The sequence below is a fragment of the Telmatherina bonti genome (genome assembly GCF_933228915.1).
Source record: "Telmatherina bonti genome assembly, chromosome: 13".
Classification (NCBI taxonomy): Eukaryota; Metazoa; Chordata; class Actinopteri; order Atheriniformes; family Telmatherinidae; genus Telmatherina; species Telmatherina bonti.
Window position 1 is genome coordinate 32,096,873 of NC_136611.1, and position 19,831 is coordinate 32,116,703.

The 19,831-nt window shown below is 42.4% G+C and overlaps 1 protein-coding gene across 1 annotated transcript in view; it reads left to right on the top strand.

Moving 5' to 3' along the window:
• zmat4a (zinc finger, matrin-type 4a) overlaps nucleotides 1–19,831 on the top strand; it is a 187,788-nt gene that overhangs the window by 73,918 nt on the left and 94,039 nt on the right. Inside the window, 1 exon segment of the mRNA XM_079252005.1 lies at nucleotides 7,991–8,080. Within this exon segment, the coding sequence (XP_079108131.1) occupies nucleotides 7,991–8,080 (90 nt within the window).

A 19,831-nucleotide genomic window follows, 5' to 3' on the forward strand; every position in this document is an offset into this window, starting at 1 on the left:
GTCATCCAGAGTGGTACGCATCTCTTTTGGAAATCGGAGACAAAGAACAATCTGACAGGGACGACATTGTGGGCCCCGCCATGTACGCCGGCCGTAAAATACACATTCCCGGAGGGAAAGAGATGGACCTCATGTGCAAAGTGAAAGCTGGCCCACAAAGAAAGACTTGCACTGCCTTAATCGAGGGTGCCCCTTCCCTGCAGCTTCCCCAGGACCTCTTGGTGGCCAAGGTCCTTGCCAATGTAAAGGGAGGATGTGCCCCGGTGAGAGTGATGAACTTGTCCCAGCATGCTATTACAATCGAGCCTCACACACATCTGGCTAATGTTTCCCTGGTGAACACGGTGGTGGATTTTTCAAACAAATGGCAGAGCGAAGGCCACAGTGGCGTTGACAAAGACACATGCCTGAGCCTGGACCAGGTTGTGGCGAGCTGTGGAGTGGACTTGAGTGAGGCTGCAGTGGAGAACGAGCAGCAGCGCTCCCTCCTCAAAGATCTTGTGGAGAGAAACGTAGGTGTGTTTTCTCAACACTCCCTTGATTATGGACATACAAAGACTGTGCAACACGAAATCCCGCTGGTGGATTCGAGGCCCTTTCGGCTCCCCTATCGCAAGATCCCCCCCTCCCAGTGGCAAGATGTGAGACAGCTGTTGATCGAGATGGAGGCAGCAGGAGTCATCAGGGCCAGCAAGAGTCCATATGCTTCCCCTGTAGTCGTCGTGACCAAGAAAGACGGCTCTTTAAGGTTGTGTATCGACTACCGGAAACTCAATTCCTGCAGTACGAGAGATGCATTCCCCCTGCCCAGAATAGAGGAGGCCCTGGAAGCGCTTGGACAGGCCAAGTTCTTTTCTACACTCGACCTCACGTCAGGATATTGGCAAGTGGAGGTGGCGGAGCGCGATAAACCAAAGACGGCGTTCAGCACACCCATGGGACTGTTCGAGGCAAACCGAATGCCCTTTGGACTGCAGAATGCTCCCTCCACTTTCCAAAGACTCATGACCTGCTGTTTCGGAGACCTCAACTTCACTCATCTGCTGATATACCTGGATGATCTCATCATATTCTCCAAATCCTTTGACGAGCACCTGGAGAGACTGCAACTGGTGTTTGATAGACTCCAAGAGCACGGCTTGAAGCTGAAACCCTCCAAATGTCAGCTGATGAGGAGGGAAGTGCGATATTTGGGTCACTTGGTGTCTGCACAGGGCGTCCGGACGGACCCAGAGAAAATTAGCAAGGTCAGAGACTGGGCGAGACCTACAAACTGCAAGGAGGTGCTGCAGTTCCTGGGATTCGCCGGCTATTACAGGAGGTATGTGAATGGATACTCCGCGCTGGCTGCCCCCTTGTACCGCCTCACTACCGGTGACCCCAGAAGTAAGAAGCGAGGCAGAAAGAAGGGGTTGGCACCGGACCTGCCTTTTCTGTGGACTAATGATTGTGAGCATGCCTTCCAGACCTTGAAGGAGAGGCTCACAACTGCCCCAGTGCTGGGCTACCCAGACTATAGCCTGCCTTTTATCCTCCAGACCGATGCCTCAGGGGAGGGGCTTGGTGCTGTTCTGGTCCAGGTCCAAGGGGGTGCAGAGAGGGTCATTGCCTTCGCCAGCAGAGGTCTGAGTCCAGCTGAGACGAGATATCCAGCGCATAAGCTCGAATTCCTCGCTTTAAAGTGGGCGGTGACAGACAAGTTTTATGACCATCTCTACGGGCGTAAATTTTCAGTCCTGACTGACAATAACCCCCTGAAGTATGTCATGTCGTCTGCAAGGCTGGATGCTGCAGGGCAGCGGTGGGTGTCTCGGCTGGCCAGCTTTGAGTTTGATGTCCAGTATAGGAGAGGCCAGAACAACGCAAATGCCGATGCCCTCTCACGCATGTCCACCCAGGAGGTCACCAAGGCCCTGCACACATACCCCCATCGAGTGAGGTCCAGACAGTCCCGGCTTGACATGGGTCAGCCAACGCAGGGCCCAGTAGGCCCCACAGGCCAGAGCACAGCCTCCCCACGGGAACCCCTGTCTGAGCCCTTCGTATGCAATGAGCCCTATAGAGACGTGGGAATGGAGTCATTGCCTTCCTTGACGAAACAGGAGATCCGTGCAGGACAGAAAGAAGATCCTGTCGTTGGCCCCGTCTTACACTATAAGAGTCTGGACAGGAAGCCAAGTCGCAGTGAGAGGACCAGAGGGGGCGAACAGGTGTGTCTTCTCTTAAAAGAGTGGAGGAGGTTAGTAATAAGAGAGGGCATCCTGTACCGCCGCACCCGAGACAATCAGAGGGGGGTAGTGGAGCAGTTGGTCCTGCCAGAGAAGCTACGTGAATCGGTCAAGAGGGCCCTTCATGATGACTCAGGGCACCTGGGTTTTGACAGGACTGTGCAGCTAATAAGGGAGAGGTTTCACTGGCCACAGATGTTCCAGGAGGTTAAGGCCTGGTGTGAACAGTGTGAGAGGTGCTGTCTTAGAAAGACCCCAACCGCAGGTGCCAGAGCCCCCTTGGTCAGCATCCACAGCACTGCCCCCATGGAGCTAGTGTGTGTGGATTTTCTGACTCTGGAGAAGTCGAGGGGTGGCATAGAAAATGTCCTCATTGTCACTGACCACTTCTCACGCTATGCGCAAGCATACCCCACTAAAGACCAGAAGGCCAACACAGTCGCCAGAGTGCTGTGGAGAAACTTCTTCTGTCGGTTTGGTTTCCCAGCAAAATTGCACGCCGACCAGGGGCGCAATTTTGAAAGTGCCATCGTGAAGGAGTTGTGTAAATGTACTGGCATCACCAAGACCCACACAACCCCATATCACCCTCAGGGCAACGGGACCACGGAGAGGTTCAATCGCACCCTCATGAATATGCTTGGGACGTTGGAGCCTCACCTGAAGTCCCGGTGGCACGAGCATTTGGACGCAATGACGCATGCTTACAACTGCACACGCCATGATTCTACGGGATATGCACCATACTTCCTGATGTTCGGCAGGCACCCCAGGCTCCCGGTTGACCTGATCTTTGGGCTTCACACCACCAGTGAGGGAACGTGTGAATGCAAATATAGTGAGTACGTTCAGACTCTGCACGACTGTCTGTCACAGGCTTATTCTCAGGCTAACCAGGTCTCCCAGCAGGCTAAGGAACAACAAAGAAAATACTATGACCGGGGAGCACAGAGTCAAATCTTTAACCCAGGCGACAGAGTGTTGGTAAAAGTGTGTCACGTGGAGGGGCGGCAGAAACTGGGAGACAAATGGGAGTCTAGGCCATACATAGTAGTGAAGAAGCAGCCCGGCATACCGGTGTACGTGGTACGTTTGGAAGGGGCTGACACAGAGAGGGTGGTCCACCGCAACCTCCTTACCCAATGTATGTTTCTTCCGGTGGAGCAGGCTGGGAAGATTACAAGAGGAGAGGTTCAACAAGACGCAGAGAAGAGGATGGGGATGGAGGACGAGGAGGACATTGGAGAACCGGCCGTTGAAGTGACAACACAAAAGGACGAGTTTGACACAGGGGAAGACGACGTGGAGGAAAAGGTCGAGGAGTGTTTACTGGGAGCAACTGATGGACAGTTCAAATGGACAGAAGAGGGGCAGGGGGAGGCAGAAATGGGGCAAGCAGGTAAAGAAGGGGAGGCCTGGGTAGCAAGCAGGGGCGTAAAACCGCCTCGTACACCCGGTTCTCCAAGGAGGAATCCACTGAGAAATCGACGACTCCCTGAGAAACTCGCCTATGAGTCACGAGTGGTGGAATCTGAGGAGAACAGGCAGAAGATAGAACGAGGGTGGAGGTTGTGGCAGAGAGCCAAAGCAAGGAGAGCAGCCGGAAACCAGTAACTGATTGTCACGCCCTGCTACAGATGACAACACAGGTCCTACATTCACGCACGTCTATTTATTTTATTTCAAGTTTTTGGACTGCCTTTTCTTTTCCGTTGTCTTGTTTGCTTATGTCTAGTCTCTACTTAAATTGTTCTGATGGCGGGTACGCCATCCATTAAAGAAGGGGTGGATGTAGGGCAGTTGCCTAAGAAGGCCGGTAGATGGCGCGCTGATACTGTCTAGTCATTTGCCCTGACTGTTTAGTATGTTTCCGTAGCAGCGCCATCTTGAGTTAATGTGTATTGTGTCCCGTCATAAGGTGAGCAGCAGAAATAATGCTCTGTTAAAATGTGGATGTTTTGTGATGGGTAGCCTATCCTCCTGGCAGCCTGTTTGGCTGGGGTGTTTAAACACGCATATGCGATGTTCAGCGAGGTGTTCAGGGTTAAAAATGTTAATTTTATTTGTGTCCGCATAAATGTGTTAGCTGTGGATCTCGCTAGCTTCAGGTCGGCTACAACATTAGCTCTTGTAGGTTGCTGAGCTGCCGGCCCACTGTGAGTCTTTGTTATGATTACATTTTTGATCTTGAGTTAATGTGTATTGTGTCCCGTCATAAGGGTGAAGCCGCCGTTACGACGCGACGAATAAACGGCCCGGTCCGAGCCACAAATAGACAGCCGCCTGTGTCTGACTGGTCTCTCCGCCTTACGCCGCAACACCACAAACACAACGCAGAGTCACCGCGCGTGGAGAGGCGCGATTCCCACACAGGCGGGGTTACATTTACACCACAATAAGCTGCTTTACTGCAGTATTTTATGTCAAGATGCGCTTTACGGCATACACGCTGCAATATATAAACAAACATGGAGAAGGACAGTAGCAGACGCGTTTCAGAGCAGGATAATTCTCTAAAAGATGACCAGCTAACCAAACTGATGAGCTTGTTCATAAAAGAGGAGAAATTTCTGTTGCATGGATGCGGTTTGGATATAAAAAGACTGACGTTCACAATCCCAACAACAGACTCCGACACAACTAACTCATTTTATCACCTGCACAGGAATCAGGATAACGAATACATAATTTAGAATAGAGTCAATGAGCAAAAGCAGCAAAAGCAACAAAAGCAGCGTCAAGTGGTTGAGAAAGCTCATAATAAACTCCAGACGCAAACGCTGCAGCAGGCAATTACCCCTGAAAAGTCATACGGCTATAGTTCCTGCAGATGGAAGGAAATCACTGCTGCCGTTGCCAAGCACATCTGACACATAACTGATGACTGACACAAAATTACATAAACAATTTTATATCGTTATGTATATCATAATGTAAATGAGTTATATGGGATTTCGGTCATATCTTCCAGCCCTACTATACAATAATTCAATGTGGTGACAATACTTTTATATGTAAATTGGATCTTTCAATTAAATGAACATGAGTTTGTTTCCTACATTTTTCTGTTTGATTTGGCATGTTGTTACCTGATGCATTTACATTTGTGTAGCACAGCTGTGATAACAACAGGAATGAGGAACCGGTCATCTAATAATCCGCCAATACCCCCTGTAGTAATGTAATTTGTGACTGTTCTTTTGTGCCATTTTCCATTTCCGTCTCCGAGCTGCCTCCTAATGGAGACTTCTTATGTGTCAGAAAGTAATTTCAAAATGTTGAACACCAGATGGATCAAGCAGGGATCCAGATGCATCTCTAAGGCCCCCTATCAGGTCTTTATTGGATTGTTTGATATTTCTTAACGACATCACTTCCTGATCTTGTTCGGTTGTAGATTTTACTCCTGTCCTCCACATATTCAATCATTACAGATGCAGATTAAAATATGTGAGCAAATTATGTTTCTGCTCAGAACAAAGAGCCTAAAGTTCTCATTTTAAAATGAGTTCTTTGTTAAGTTATCTGTATTTTGCGTCAGCATAACACAGATTACTTGGGAGCCTTTTATGGTGGAATGACTTATAGGTCAGTGACTTAATAAATGAACAAACAAATAAAAACAATGGTTTGTTGTTAAATGGTCAATTTATTGAGAAAAAACAAGAAAGCCAGAAAAGCCAGAAGAACAAATTTCTTCCTCAGCCTTTAAAGATAACAAGTCAAAAGAATTAAATATAAAGGAAAAAGATGAGCAACTCTGGAGACTATAATGTCTGCTGGGATTTGGATCTGTACCATAAAGAAATAAAACTGACTTAATATCACGGTGGATGTGACATGCATGGTTTGGAAACTGTGTAAAATATTATGGGTTCTTGCAAATTTGTGTTTAAATGCGCAAAAAAGTATCAAGTAATTAAAAACAGACAATACATTTACATGGACATAATTACATACTAAAAACAATATTTTACATATTATAGGGACAGAAATTAGCTTTTTTCCTCTTAACCTCACAAATGTGATAATAACACACTGAAAAAATGGCTACTGTACATTAAAATAATGACACATGTGGACACATCTGTTTGTCTGTCTGGCTGCAGTTCGATAAGTTTATTCGGTGACTGATGCACATGAATTGAATGATTTATGTATGCAGGAGCCTTTTTGAACATGAAATGGGCACATCAGGTTAAAAGTAAAAAATAAAAATTGTATATAAAATCTTTGTGCATTGTGTAATTTATCCATGTGTAAATTCTTTTTTTTTTTGTCCATACCTGATTTGTTATTTGTGTGCGGATTTGAACACGCACTTGCAAGTATCCAAAATTAGACATGAAATACAGTAATTAAAGGTTCCATATTGTGCAAAATTCACTTTCTAAATGTTTTCTAACTGTTATATGTGTGACCATAGCATGTGTATGAGGCCCAAAAATAAGAAATTGTGTCACTTCTCTCCCTTTCTTCTTCCAGTTCTTAGCGAATGTTAGCTTCAGACGGGTGAGTCTGAGATCCTTCCCTTTGTGACCTCAAGAAGGGAAATAACTGCTCCCTCAGGAAGCTGGCTCTGTCACTGACCCACCCCCGGCTAGCTGAGCCTGCCCTCAAAAATCACAGAGTGGTCGCCAGCGAATGTCAAATCCTCTCCTCAAGAGGGATGTGGAGTGGACGTGGGCAGGCACCACTCATGGACATTTATTTATTTATTTATTCATTAATTTTTTTTTTTTTATTCATTTTTACTTTATTATTTTTTTCAATTGAACATTAAAAGCAGCTGTCTCCATCTCCAGTCCTCATCCTTCAGGCTTCAGTGGTGCCCCGGGACAGCACACTTGATTCCAGTGAACATGTTCTCCAACAACGTGTTGTCATCTTCTGCACCAGCCTGTTAATGAGTCATTGATTTGGGTCAGCCTGCAAGGACGGGACTTGGTGACCCCTGATTTAAAGGTTCAGACACAGAAACAGCTTGTTCTCAGTAGAACTAAGACACATTTGGAATAGTGAGGATCAAGAATAACTTTAGGGCAATAAACTTGGAAAAAAATGTTGTCAGGCCTCTGAAAAAAGTATAATATGGGACCTTTAAGATGTTTTTCTTTTTAAGTCACAATGATATTGGGTAGATCCAGGCTACCAGCTCTTAGGAAATAGTCAGGCTCTTTGACCATCATCTGCTTCATAGCTGCTTTCACATTGAATTCACCAAAAATAAAAGAAAACAGAGATCTTAAGACAACTCAAAAATAAGCAGATGATAAATCAAATACCGTTTTGCAGTGTGGCATTATGTACAGTGATTGCTGAAAATCCAGTGTGATATCTCAGAGCAATCATGTATCAATAATGCTGTCATCATGTGGTGGACTGAGTGGACTGCAGACCCAGTGGTGGGAACACAAAATAGAAATGTTTCACAAAGTTTAGAACTCACTGCTTTGCAATGGTTGATTGGTAAAATGGTAAATGGACTTGGATTTATGTACGCTTTTCCAGTCACGTCAATAACTCAAGCGCTTTACATAAAATGTCCCAGTCAGACATTCACACACACCTACAGGGGGACAATGCAGGGTTCAGTGTCTTGCCCAAGGACACTTAGGCATGTAGAAGCCTAGAATCCAACCTTCTGGTTGGGAGACGACTGCTCCTCCACCTGAACTACAGCTGTTATTGGTAAACTGCTGTGGAGATGCCAAACTACTTTTCAAATGCTTGTCTTTTTTTTCTCTTTTTGTCTGCTCCAGAGTCGGAAACATGCCAACAAAGTGCGGCTGTATTACATGCTACATCCTGTGGATGGAGGCTGCCCGGCCAAGAAGCTCAGAACAGACAATGTGAGTCCCGTATGCGAGTTCCTCGTCTCGCCGGATGTTTCACCAAAGTCTCTGTGATCGCCATAAAATGCGTGTCAATCAGGTCACGGCTGCCAGAAACCTTTATCCTTAATAGATTTTCCTGGCTCTCTGACCCTCGTGTGACCTCTTTCTCTTCCTCTGTCAGGATAACTGACAGATAAACAGCAGCGCCACATTTCTAGACCAGTGAACAGTGTGATTTTTGACAGTGCTGTGTTTGGATGCAAGAAGATGCCAAAGTTTCATTAAAGACAAAGAGATGCTGTGAGAGATCCGGCCCTCTCAACTCTCCCTGTCATGTCCTGAGCACTGAAAGTACACGACATGTTGACAGATACAATTATGTGGCCTGTCATTTTCTGTTCAATAGATGTGTGAGAGGTAACCTCGCAGCTGGCAGTGACTTTGTCTTCTTTTTGTCGCTGTTGGAAAAGTGCAAAAAATCTTTTTTCATGGTCTCTGCAGTTCCTCCCACGCTCAGATTAACATCCCAACGTTGAGGTTTCATGTTGGTGTCACAGTGACAGCGACACTTCCAACGCAAGCTTCTTTGAGGTTGGATTTTAGGGTTGGTGTGGCGTGATGAAGAGTCTGGATCAGAGAGACTGGAGGAAAGAAACTAGCGTTTCTGCTGCAATCATTGCGAGTCTGTCAGCTGTGTGTGGAAAAATCTTTGTTTCTGAACCAGATACGGATCTATCATGGGATGCCTTCTCCAGCCGCCTCAGCTCATCACCCAGTGATGCTGTTCTGTTTCAGTTTGGCCGTACATTCCTTCTCTATCCCATCGCTCTGCTCAGCTCGACCCATCTGCCGTTTCATGTTCTCATCTCCTCGTTTGCTCTCCTGTTTCCCTCATCCCATCCTTCCAGTCTTTCTTCCCACTTCCTTTTTCTCTTGTCTCTCTTTCATTTTCATCTCTCGGCTGTTCTTCTTTCATCTAAATTTGTATAGTTTTCTCATCGTTCCCATCCTGTTGCCTCTCCGGTTGTCTCTATTTTTATCCACTCTTTCTTCCTGTTTCTTTCCTTTTTCTCTTGTGTTCAAATCTTCTGCTTCCTTTCTTTTCTCATTTGCTTTCCTTTTCTATATTTTCCTCCTTGCCTTCTACAATGTTTCCTTTATTTTGTCTTCACTATTTTTTCTTACCTCGTTCTAAACATGTCTTCATCTCTTCTGACTCTGACATATGAGGGTTTTATCTCTCCTTTCTTCTTTCTTGTACCATTCTATGCTCTTTTATTATCTCTTTATCTCACCTTTATCTTTCCTTTTATTCTCTCTTCATCCTTGCTCACAATCCCCACAGTACCCACTTTATTTAGATTTATTTACCACTTCCATCTTGATCTCATCTTCCTATTGTTTTGCTAGTTACCATTTCCTAAACCAGTTTACTTCACCTTATTTTTTTCCCTCATCTCCCTCCTTTCCTGTTCTTCTCATCCTTTCCTCCCCTCCACAACTCTTTGTCTTTTTAAATGTGATGTTTTCTTGACTTGGAGACACAGGAGATACACGGTACTCTGCCGATGCTTTTGTCCGCACTGAAAGCCTGTGGGACCACTAAAGATTATTGAGACTCAGCTGTTGAAGCGGGAAACATCTGACTCTTCTTTGTGTGTTTCAAAAACACATTTCACAAGGTATTAAAGGTACAGCATAATGTTATAATGTGTGAAATAGGGATTTTCTTGTTCTCATCTTTCTTTATCACTGATATTACTTCCATTATATTAGTTATTAGTGGAAAAGTAGATGATTTCCTTAAACTTTCATGCATTTATTTGAACAGCCACAATCCCAATCAAATTAAGATATGAGTAAAACGTAACTAGAAACACAATGCAATAATGTGCATATTCTTTCTTACTATATTCAGTTAAACACTCTACAAAGACAAAATATCTAATGTTCAAATTGGCAAACTTTATTGTTTATTTGCTAATATTTAATCACTTTGAATTTGATACCTGCAACACACTGGGAAAAGCTTGGACAGGGTGTGTTTACCACTGTGTTATATCACCTTCCCTGTGTACAACACTCAGTAAGCGTTTGGCAGCTGAGACACAAACTGCTGAAGCTTTGTTGGTGGAATTATTTCCCATTCTTGCTTGATGTATAATTTTAGTTGCCCAACAGTCCTTCATCTCTGATCTTAATGAGCCAAACGTTGTCAGTGGAAAACAGGTCTGGACTGCAGGAACATTCTGGACATTCTGAAGTAACACCTGCAAAGTGTGGTTTGGTAATGTTTGCTAAAATGAGCAGGGAGCTCCTTGAGAACGACGTAACTTGGATGCATATGTTCCAAAACCTGTATGTATCTTTCAGCATTATTGGTGCCTTCAGACATGTGTGAGCTAACGATGGCACCAACACACCCCCATACAATCACACATGCTGGCTTTGGAAGTTTATGCTAATAGCAATCCGGATAGTCCTTTTCCTGTTTGACCAGGAAGACTCGATATCCATGATTTCCAAAAACAATCTGAGATATGAAGTCGTCAGACCACAGCACACCTTTCCACTTTGCGTCAGTAACGAACTGGAGAAGCTAGCGGCGTCTGGGTGTTTTTGACGTATGGCTTTTGCTTTGCATGGTGCAGTTTCAACTTGCATTTGTCAATAAATTGACAAACTGTGCTTCTGAAATATTCCTGAGCTCAAGTGGTAATATCCTGCCGCTAAGGGTCGAAGGTCAGGGACTTTCAATGTTGACTTTTGGCCTTGCCATGTGCAATCAAAGATTTTTCAGATTCACTGAATATTTTGTTGATATTATGGATTGCAGAACATTAATTCCTTAAATTTCTTTCAATCGTGTGAAGAGAAACGTTCTTAAACTGTTGGATTGTTTTCTCAGATCTTTGTTCACAAAGTGGTAAACCTTGCCCCAGCCTTGCTTATGAACTACTGATCCTTTTAGGGATGCTCCTTTTATACTTAATTGTGACACCTGAATGTTTCAGTTAACCTGTTTAGATTCATACCAGACATGTTTTACTGCTGAGTGTTGGTATTGATGTGAAGTATCGTAAGTAGTTCAGTGTTTCAGTTGGTTATAGTAAAGCACGTTTTCATTGGAGATGATGTAAAATAATGATATAAACACTTATTTAAAAGATTATTATCTCTAAAAATGAACTAAGTGCTGTAACCTTTTGTGGCAGATGCTTGAAGGAGCAGTTCTACACTGTATGCTAATAGAGACAAATATTGATACGGGACTGAAAAATGCATGAGATGGAGGCAGTTTTGTGAGCTGTGTCTTCTTCCCCTTTGGCCTTTCCTATGCCATGTTCTCTCAGCATTAAAGCTGTTAGTGTTGTGTGTATGGCTGTCAAATAGAATCTGTGTTAGCTTTGTAATCCCAGTATCAACAGGCAGAGCGTGGAAATTGGTTTCTACATGGTACCACTTATTTCCCCAGATTCTCTGTCCAGTACTGTAACATGAGAGAAGGGGGGCGGGGGGGTTGCTGGTGGCCGGCAAATGGCTTCACTCAAGGCCTCCAGGCTACTGTCGATCATGTGAGGTCAGCACATGCGTCATGTAAAGTCATGTTTAGATTCACTGCTTAGTGTTTGGTGTAGATATATCATAAAAAGGTTCTTTTTTTGTCTAAAATGTATTGAAATTGTCAAAGTTTTAAATATGAATAAAATAACACAAAACCCTTTAACTTTTGACCCAAGGTTCAGTCATTGGGTTTGAACTGGGAAAAAGATTTGCTTTTGGTTAAATGTTACTGGTGATGTTTTGTGGGTTAAGATAAACCAGTATAAGCCAGTTAGTGCCTACCTGGGCAATTTCATGTTTAAAGGTTTGCCAAATTGCCCTTGACAAGTAAATTAAAATGTAAAGAAAGATTCTGCTAACAGGATTAAGTTAAAGTCTGTGAAGTCTGTGTAGCCAATTCAATAAATCAGGGTGTCTTGTTTGTACCTGAGGATGTGTTTTATTGCAGTTAGATTACAAATACACCATTGATACCTTGTATTTTACATGCCGAGGGATAAAGTTTGACTGAGACTGAAACCACAGAGGCAGGGTGGTTATCGACTTTTACTCGTTTAGCGCACACTTTGATCCAGAGCAGCTTGGAAGTGAGGCAACACCTTCAGCTTTACAGTAAAAGCAGAACACTGCTGTGTTCCTGGGAGGGAAAAAATGTTTTATGAATCAAACTGAATAAAATCTGTTGCTTATAATTATAAGTTGTCCAGGAGTGGTTAAATGTTCTATTTCTTTTCCATTTCCATTTAGCAGATTAGCTAAAAAGCATGTAGACTGGAGATAAAAATATCTCAGGGTTTTATCTATTGATCAGCTCATGCTTTTCAAGCAGAAGTGCAACTCCGACCGCTTTACAGGGTGGAAGCATCATTTAAAAACAGACTGGCAGTGAAACAAAACAATAAAAATAAAAAAGAAGTAAAATAAGACAAAGAATTCTGTCAGCAGACGAGAGTGAGAGCCAAGAGAGGTTATTTGGAGCTGACAGAATCACTACTCTGAACCTCACTGCTCTTCTGATCAGGTCAACTCTGGGTTTAATCCAGTTCCAGGTGAGACAGTTCACATGTCACTGAAGACTGATTTAGAGGATGCGGTGGGCGACTCACTGTCTTCAGTCTCTCAGAGGTGTTTGTTTCATGCATATGAAGTTAAAAAAAATTCTAAAAGTGCACTTCTTATCTTTTGAAAAGAGACAATGGTTTCCAGATCATTTTTCTTCAACTAAATTTGCAAAAATCCAGTTCGGTCTGACAGTTTCCGTTACTCTGAAAGTCCTTTTCAGATAACTAGCTACAAAGCTAACCAAAACTATGAATATAAATTAAGGACTGAAGGACTATAGAAGCAGTTACCAAAAATTGTGTTATTATATGTTAGTTAATATATAGGGCTGTGACGATATGCTTTTGTTCCGATTCAATTCGATTCCCATTTTTTGGGTGCCAATTCAGTTTAAATTGCCATTCTCACAATTCTTTGACATTGGTCATTTTTGTAATTTTTTTTCTTTCACGTCATTTTTCTTGATTTCAATGAGGAAAAAACAACACAGTAACCAGACCATCATTCTGCTGCTATAATGCCCAAGAAGAAAAGTAAAAAGATAAATAAAAGGCAATAAAAAATTACATTTTATAAGGGATTATTTTTATTTATTTGAATTTTTTTTAACAAAAAGTTGATTTTAAAGTTGTGAAGCAAAAAAATCCAAGTTTTCAATTTTTCAATTCAATTTTCTCACCCCTATTAATATAAGTCAACCTGTTAAACTCCCACTAATTGATGTCTAAAAAAATAAAGTAGCAAAACATCTCCAATATTTTGTGAAAAGTTTTGTTACCTCAAATGGATATATGTTCAGAATTGTGTTGAAACATGTCTGATTTTGTGGTGTATTCTGCACAGATGAAACTGTGTGCCTGGTAGATGACTTATCAAAGTAACATACAAGCTAACACACTAGCTAGTGATGAAACTATCAACTTCATTTTGAACACAATCTGAAGGGAAATTTGTTCGTCCATTCTATTCCATTACAACAGTGAACATTTGATCCAAGATTAAATTCATTTTCTTGAGTTGATTAGTTCGCAGTAGGACGGCTAGCATTGCCACTTCATGAAAGATTTGCATTTCAAATCATAGCTTTTGCGTTGGATTTTACTTATTTTATTTTTTTCATTCTTTCTTAGAGTTATCTGTGGGAACTGCAGTCACCTCCTGCAGTCTAAAAACCTGCATATTAGGCTAATTGAAAAAGGCCATGTTCCACACTACAGTCCTCTATGAAGTGTCCACTGGGAAAAAATGCACTTGATTGTTCAATCAGTTTACATGCATGGGAAAAGAGGAGAACTGGGACAGTGATGGTGACACCATTGACTCAGTTCTGTGACATAAATGATGGTGGTGTTAATTGCTGTATTTGCCATTTTGCTGATTGAAATTACTATTAAACTGCAACTAATAACAATGTTTAGAAGAAAGAAGAAGATGTGCTGAAGGAGCCTTATACGACACACTGTCATTGCTGTGCTGGAGTTTGTTCAAATAATACCTTTAATGGTATGGGCTACTGCCTGCTGCGACGCCGATTATTGCCACAACTATTGCCAGTGTGGGGGATCATTTTTTTGTCAGGAAAAGCAGTGAAAATATGCATTGTCCATCGGCCTCTTGGATGGCTTGCATTTGGATGGAAAATACCTGTCTAAAGAAGTAGAAGTAATTCCATATTATTACAACTTTCATATCAAGTTGTTGTAAAACTAACATTTTTATTGAACATTAATGAATGAATAAATTACTTAACAAATTTATGTAAAATTGCTGCATGATTTTAGATGTAGATAGATAAGTAAATCCTCCATATTCTAAACTAAATCTATATGAAGTTGGCTGCTTTATGACCACGTGACAATTGTTAGCATAAAATTGGTAGCATAAACCGTAAATAAACAGTTCTACCTTTAAACGTAAAATAATAATTTTCTGATATGTAAGGCATATTCCCAAGTAACAGGGTAAACACTGAATATTATTTAACAAGTGCAGCATAGTAAAAGAGGAAATTTTTCAATACTTACACTTAAAAATAAATTTTTCCCCCACTAGCACAGGTTCTCAGTTGCCTAACATCACAGTTTTCCCACCTTTTTGCTACAAAAGGGTGAGGAGTGTGTTAGGAGTTTCCCTGCTGCAACCAAGCAGCAACCTCCGACAGTTAAAAGTGAAGCCTGTGCGGAAGTGCATAAAACTGCAGTTCCCCCTTCATCCGCTAGGGGGTGCAAAACAGAGCGAATCCCCATAGACTCCCGTGTTAAAAAGGCCAACTTCACAGCAGGAATAAACATGTTTACTGAAATGATCGGAGAAAGGACCCAAAAGCAGCACAAGAGATCTGGGCAGGTTAACAGTCTTTATTTTAGCCACTTGGTGAGGTTCGGTGCTGGAGTTGAAATCTGGTTCCCAATGAGCAGAGCAGAGCAACTTTCCTCTGGGCCGACAGAGTAGACACCTAGCACAACAAGGTGAGTGAAGATCCACATCTCACGGTTGGGGGTCCTCCAGGACAGAAACCCAGTAACCACTGGGGAGCAGGCTCCAAGGGCAAGGCAGGAGGCGGAAGTCGGGGATGGATCAGGTCGGTAACGGGCAGGCAATTGTGGTCGGAGTGCTGGAAGGTCAGGCATGAGAGCAATGACAATCTGGCAGTGAGTGAATGGTGGAGGCTACATATATGCGCAGGCTGAACTGATGGGGATTGTGAACAGGTGGCAGAGGCAGGTGAGAGCAGTGAACTGATTAGGGGTGTGGCAAGCAGCAATGTTGGAGGAAGCAAGGCTGATTGTGACAGTTTACAGCCTTGTTCAAAAATCCATTTTTGGTTTAATAAGTCAGGTTTACCTTCATGACAGCTGTGAGGTGAGTAAAATTTTTTTTAACTTGCCCGTTTTAAAGTAATTTAATCTCGAAGTTCGGCAAATTTAGGGGCGTGTCCTTTTGATTGACAGGTACCAATCTCTGGCTTCAACTAAGAACATAGAACAACCGCGGTTTTTAGCCGGTTAACAACGTGACTTAGCTTTAGCCCGCTTACCTCCATTAGCTGGGTAGCTCCCGTTATCTTGGCGTTAGCTGTGAGCTACAGGCAGCTCGGAGTTCACACGATATCAATCATCCACCATGACACTCACGGCTGCCCTCTCAGCTCCATCTCTTTGCCCATACTAGTTTTTTCCGGGCGAGACGACGCGCATGATGCTGCCAACATGGCAACGGTAGGAACCGCCCACCAAGCTTCAATTCAGCTCTTCAGAAACCTACGGGTGACGCCACAGAGGCTCCATCCATCTCTTTATATACAGTCTATGGCTGCAACACACCTGATTCAAATCAATGGCAAATTAGCAGACTTGTCTAGAGTTTGATGTCAAGCTCTGCACAAGTCTGCTAATTAGGTCTGATGTGTGCCAGGTGTGTTGCAGCAGAGAAACTCCTAACATTTGCAGGACTGTGGCCTTCGAGGACTGGAGTCGCTTACGCCTGTACTATACTAGAAACATTGTCCATATAAGCACAATCTCCAGTGCCTCCATAAGTCAGAGCAATATATGATGCTACTCTGCTCGCGTCTAACAAGGACAAAAAAATAATTTCATTTCGCCAGTCCATGAATCTCATTATAAATTTATACACAAAGTTTCTTATCAACTGCGATGGACTGGTGAGCTGTCCAGGGTGTACCCTGCCTGTCGCCCAAAGCCAGCTGGGATAGGCTCCAGCTTCCCCGCGACCCGGAATTGGATTAAGCGGCTCAGAAAATGAATGAATGAATGAATGAGTTTCTTATCAATACTTGTAACGTGGGCACGTTATTCTGCACAAACATCCAGCTGGCACTGGTCCAATGAGTGACTTTCAACAGAGACCATCATTTTATGCAATCTGGAGTTAATGAAATTTAGCTTTTGTATTTCTGCACTAGAAACAGGCAGTATACAGTGATGTACAGTAGGCTTTATACAAGGCCTTTTTACTATTTCTGTGCACGTTCTAAATTTCCGTGCTGGCACATTTGTTTGTAGATATAGTTTACAATACCGCCTCTGTATGTGATCATCATCAGAGAAATCACTCCTGATCATGTGACCCAGATATTTGATCCTTTCCACCACAGTCAGCTCCTCCCCTGACAAGTAAAACAAAGAAAAGACTGACTTCTGCAGCTCTTTAGTTCGCACCACTATCCCAGCACTCTTCTTAGGGTTAAACATGATGTCATACTGCTCCCCATATTCTGAACAAACTTTCAGCAGTTGTCAACGTCTCATCCATAAAGTCCGGGAGGCGAAGTCTAAGGTCAGAAAGATACGGAATGCATCTTTAAGTTCAATATAACGAGCAAATTTTTTTGCAAATGCAGTGGTTAAGTTTGAGTTTAAAAAAAAAAAAAGACCTACTGCCATGGTTACATAGCATAAATGAAGTACAGCCTGTTAAAGCCTGTTTTGATGTTGGTCCACTGTTGTGGTCATTTTTCTGAATAAATGTGTTCTGAAAATGATCCCCTCCTCTGTTTTTGGTTGTGCATGTGAGCATGTTTTATGTTGTATTGTTTATCTTCATGGTTACTGGGAAAGGCTCCAGTCTTCTGTGACCCCAAATAAGATTTAATTCACAATCATTTCAGTCACTGACAGTGTAAGCTACCATTTGACGTATTAAATCCATCCATTCATTTTTTTTAAACCCCCTTAATCCAATTCAGGGTCACAGGTGAAGCCGGCGTCAATGCCAGGGCCAAAGCAGAGACAACCAGCAACTCATGCTCGCTCATCTATTCATTTTTGTCATTGTAATTTTCTTTTCAGTCACACACCCTGGGAGCAGAACATTTTGATTTGAATATTTTTGTAACTTTTTCTCAAGATAAACCTTTAAGCAAGCTATATTTCCTAAGGCTTAGTGAATGCTTGTGTCTCAAGCTCTGTCCATAGCAGATGGTTTTATGCAGCAGACCCTGAGGAAGAGGGTCCATAGGGTTGCTTCTTACAGACTTGGAACTATAATTTCACATTACATAAACATAAATTTAGATTTAAGTTCCACTAAAAAAACCGAACAAACAAACAAAAAAAAACTCTTGAAGCAGGTAACTACAGCATGAGAGACACACACTGAGCTCACACACACCAAACAAAAGAGAAAAACACTCCACTGGCAGCTCCTTCATGCTTCTTCATCTGTAATTTAGCTCCATTTGGTTCTGAACTTTCAGACACAATCTTGTGAGTTATGTGTTGAAGTGACCGGATATTGCTTTGATAATGCCACTGCTGGGCACCACTGCTCCTTTTTGTGCTGTTTTAAATGGCCTCTTTTTACAGTCAGTTTATAATGGTCGATTTAGGTTTTTCACTGTACATTTTTACCATGTGCTGCATTTGATTTGAAAAAAGTTTAAGTTTTCTAACCTAACTGGAAAAGTGACTGAAAGAATGAAGGAAATGTGACCTGTAGATGCTGAGAAGATTTTGGTGTTAATAGCAAAGAAAAACATTAATTCATTCATTATCCTAACCACTTAGCCTATCCTAAGCTGGAGCCTATCCAAGCAGTCTTTGGGCAAAAGACAGGGTACACCCTGGACAGCTCACCAGTCCATCGCATTGCCAAAGAAAAACAAAATGCATAAAATTTTTAACTTTCTACTTTTGAGTTGGAGCAAACAAAGCATGATGTGAAGTTGTGCATGGGGATAAAGATCAGGAGGATGAATTACTATCATGTAGTAGTATAATATACATGCAATATGCTGCACATCTGATCTAAGAAATACTGAAAGAAAAGATAGGATAAACAACAAAGAAGAAAACCTGTTCATCTACTGGTTAATGTGGGATAGCTTCTGTTTCTATCACATATCAGCAAAACCTAAAGCTGGGGTAGGTAATCTTTCTCAGAGACATTTTTTTTTTTTACTCTGGGTGAAGTGGTTCCTCGTCCTGATAATAGTCTGTTCATTGTTAAATCATGAACAATAAATATAGTTAGACCCCTCAGTTTGCTGTAAATCTGTAAAAATTCTGAATTCCAAATGTTTGGGCTGAATTGAAGTTGTTCACTTCTTCTTATTATTCTTATTAAATCAGTTCTCCCTTTTCACATTTCCAACTCCTAAAATTTTAATTAAAATCCGTCCATAACTTTTAGAGTTATCTTGAACACAAACAGACAAACACCGGTAAAAACATAACCTCCTTGGCGGAGGTAAGAAAAAAGCCTTGGATCACGCAAGGAGCCAGAGAGGGAGGAGCCACAACATGGTGCCACTTTCAGATCTTGCTGGCTCCCCAATATTAGCTACCCCAGCTTTAAGTCGACTGTATTCCCAAATGAACCTCTGTCAATTTTTTCTACTGGGAGACATTTCTTCCGGCCAGAGCTGCCTTTTATACAAAAATAAAAAAAAGTTTTTGTTGTGTCTCACTGCTGTGTGTTGAACCCACAATGCACCTCGCTTTGTAGTCTGCTTCCTGTATTTGCTTCACAGAATCGTCTTCTTTGATCAGAGTTTGTTTGTGCATTTACAATTCCCTAAACAAAGTGGACTTTCCAAGCAAACCAAGCAGGCTTGCATGAAAACGGCTAGTTTAAATGCACCCTTAAAAAGAAATGTTCAAACCTGTACAGCGTAGCTATGTAACAGTTCAGTCTGCATTGATGCATTGATTCATTGACCAATGATCTTTTTGTGATTTGATACAAATGGACGGGATTGTTTTAAATCAGCACATGATATCGTCTTGGACAAGCTTCTGATTTAAAACAAATCCAAATTGTACATTGGCAGAATTTGCACAACCTACAAACATTGGGTTTTTATCCACTAATTCGATATGTTGTTTCATGATCAAACTGGTTATTGACAGACGTACTGTACAGCTCTCAAACTGCCCCACTCTCTTTGGGTTTTGGCAGAATGAATGGAATTTCTGACCAAACCGGAACTAGCCTCACACATCGCTTCATCTTTGTTTTTTCAAGTGTCACAATGAATCAGTGTTGGGTTTATAGTCTGACCTTAGGCCTTTAGTAAAAGGGCACATTGCCTTGATGGAAGAGGGCTACACTTAAACTACACAGATGTGATGCGACCAGGCTGTGCTTATAAGGTGGCACTATCTAAAAATACTCTCA